At 43.1% G+C, this 2274-nt stretch overlaps 1 protein-coding gene across 1 annotated transcript; it reads right to left on the bottom strand.

The window, feature by feature from the left end:
* Nucleotides 1-342: 342 nt before the first annotated feature.
* Nucleotides 343-2090, bottom strand: SARC_08426 (hypothetical protein; the record flags this gene model as incomplete). Its single annotated transcript, XM_014297589.1, has 3 exons — nucleotides 343-443; nucleotides 973-1029; nucleotides 1957-2090. Coding segments are annotated over 3 exons (292 nt in total), but the record flags the coding sequence as incomplete, so codon positions are not given.
* Between the last annotated feature and the right edge of the window lie 184 nt (nucleotides 2091-2274).

Raw genomic sequence — 2274 nt, 5'->3', positions numbered from 1 at the left:
CAAGAATTAGACTCAGAAAGCAGAACGGTATTCTGAAAATCATACCTCCATTATAAACCATATGCTTTAAGGGGTTAGAATCCCTGCTGATACCGCCGCATTTGGATGTGTATATCTGACAACCAAAAATCCATAGATAAGTGTATATGCTTAGCGGCAGACCTCTTGTTGTGTGGCTGTTGTACATACAGAGCATACACCGATGTTTACAAATATCTACACGCGTAAGATTATACTGAGACAAAACGACAAAAACGCACACGACGTGATGGAACTTTAGAGGCCGATACACACTAAAGGGTATCGATTAAACCGTCCCCACGTCCCTCTCCTCTCCCCTTTTCACTCACCGTCTGGACTGAATGCAGCGACGAGGCAGCCCCCTTTGTGCACCGCTGTGTATACCGTCTTAATGGAATTGACAAGCGTCAAGTCTTGAGGACCTGTGTGAGTGCAATGATGAAAGTGAACAACGGAGATGTTCAACAGAACGATCGTCGCGAAGCTTAAACAGCCCGTGTTAATACTGGAACGGTACAATACGCACCTCAACAACACGCACAGCAGGCTTTGACGGGTTAGCATAGGCCGGAGCAATGTGCCGCATAACATATTGCAACAGGCGGTCAGCAAAGATCTCTTGCGGTTCAGTGAAAGCCAGGTCATCGTATGACGGCAATTCAAGATATATTAACTGCAATGAGTGACATTGAAGGGCTCTGGATATGTAAAACTGCATCACACAGCTCTAGCTTACCAACCATTCGACCTCATTTGACCTATTAAGTGCAGCACTTCTATGTCTTCGTCCGCTGCAGTCAACGTTCACCACACATCCACATGCGAGTGGATTTTACCTCGAACAATACACACACACACACACACACACGCACACTATACATTCGGATACACTCATGCTGAACCATTAGATTGTCATGTGACTCCCGTCTGTGGGCGCAATTATTCACGTACCATCGAATGTGTCGTCCAGATTCATCGCTTTCGTGCTTGAGTCTATAGATTGTACCTCTGTGGGTCAGATCATCAGGCAGTGGTTAACGTTTGGTGGTGTGCGAATGAGTTGGAGACAAGGCCACCTGGCCAGTGTACACGATGCTTGATGGGTGACATAATATAAGCAAATAGACGATTCTTGGTCTATGTGATAGGTAGACTGCCACACTATCAATGGGCGTGCTCTGGGATAGAGGTGCTAAATCGACAGAACAAATTAACTTCCAAAAGGAGTTGTGAACGTTGCTGATACGTATGCTTGACATGGTGTGCACACACACTACACGCAGAGGTGTCGATATTGGATGACTATTTGATTATTTGACTATTGGACTACCTCGCTTAATAGGTCGTGCGTGTACCCTGACAGTTGTGTTGGCTCGTGCATTTGCGGTCACCACGGGATTGATGCAGACATGTGCGGCCAACTATGCGAGACACACGAACGAATACAATTTGCGTATTTGTTACTAACTATGCGATGACTGGTAGGCATGCACATTATGTCACGCGAGTACGTAGGATAAAAATACTTCAAAACAGTACCAAATCACTAGTGTATCGCACATACCCAACCACGAACAGGCATACAAGTAGGTTGAGTCTACCATACTGCTACTAAAATATGATGGACTCAATCAACCTCCATTCGGCACAGACTATCATGGCTCTTCTCGTGCAAAGGAAACTGTTCTCAATGTTGATTCAAAAATACCAGATACACAGATACGTGTACAGCGGCTACGAGTACATTCGACTAACAGAATAGAAGAAGAATAATCCGAACCATTTCGTAACGGTAAATATATTCCGATTGAATTTGGTGTCACTATCCTTCTCATATTCTTCACATACGTGGCGAACAATAACATGTAAAATAGGACAACCATTCAACAGTACAGTCATTGATCGGACACATGTTCACATTGATTCTAGCCATACCTTTTTGCTTCTGTTCTTCCAATATGCCTGACATATGCGAAACCAAATGAGGTGCAGGTGGTTGCCTGGCGCCGTTGAGGGCTTGTGTTTCCAATTGGGAGGCCAGCTGTGTAAAACCATCGTACCTCAATTGTCTGTGCGGAACGATATGGCAAAAGAAGTGATAAGGTCACGAGAAGTATATATACGTATGTGTTAGTCAAGGTAAACACGTATGTAATATAGTATGGAAACAAAATAATTCTATGTATGTGATATATAAAGCTATATGAAGCTATATATATATATATATATAATATATATATAAATATAAATATA

Source organism: Sphaeroforma arctica (genome assembly GCF_001186125.1).
Source record: "Sphaeroforma arctica JP610 unplaced genomic scaffold supercont1.757, whole genome shotgun sequence".
Lineage (NCBI taxonomy): Eukaryota > Ichthyosporea > Ichthyophonida > Sphaeroforma > Sphaeroforma arctica.
The sequence above is the reverse complement of the archived record's forward strand: the minus strand, read 5'-3'. Positions and strand labels throughout refer to the sequence as shown.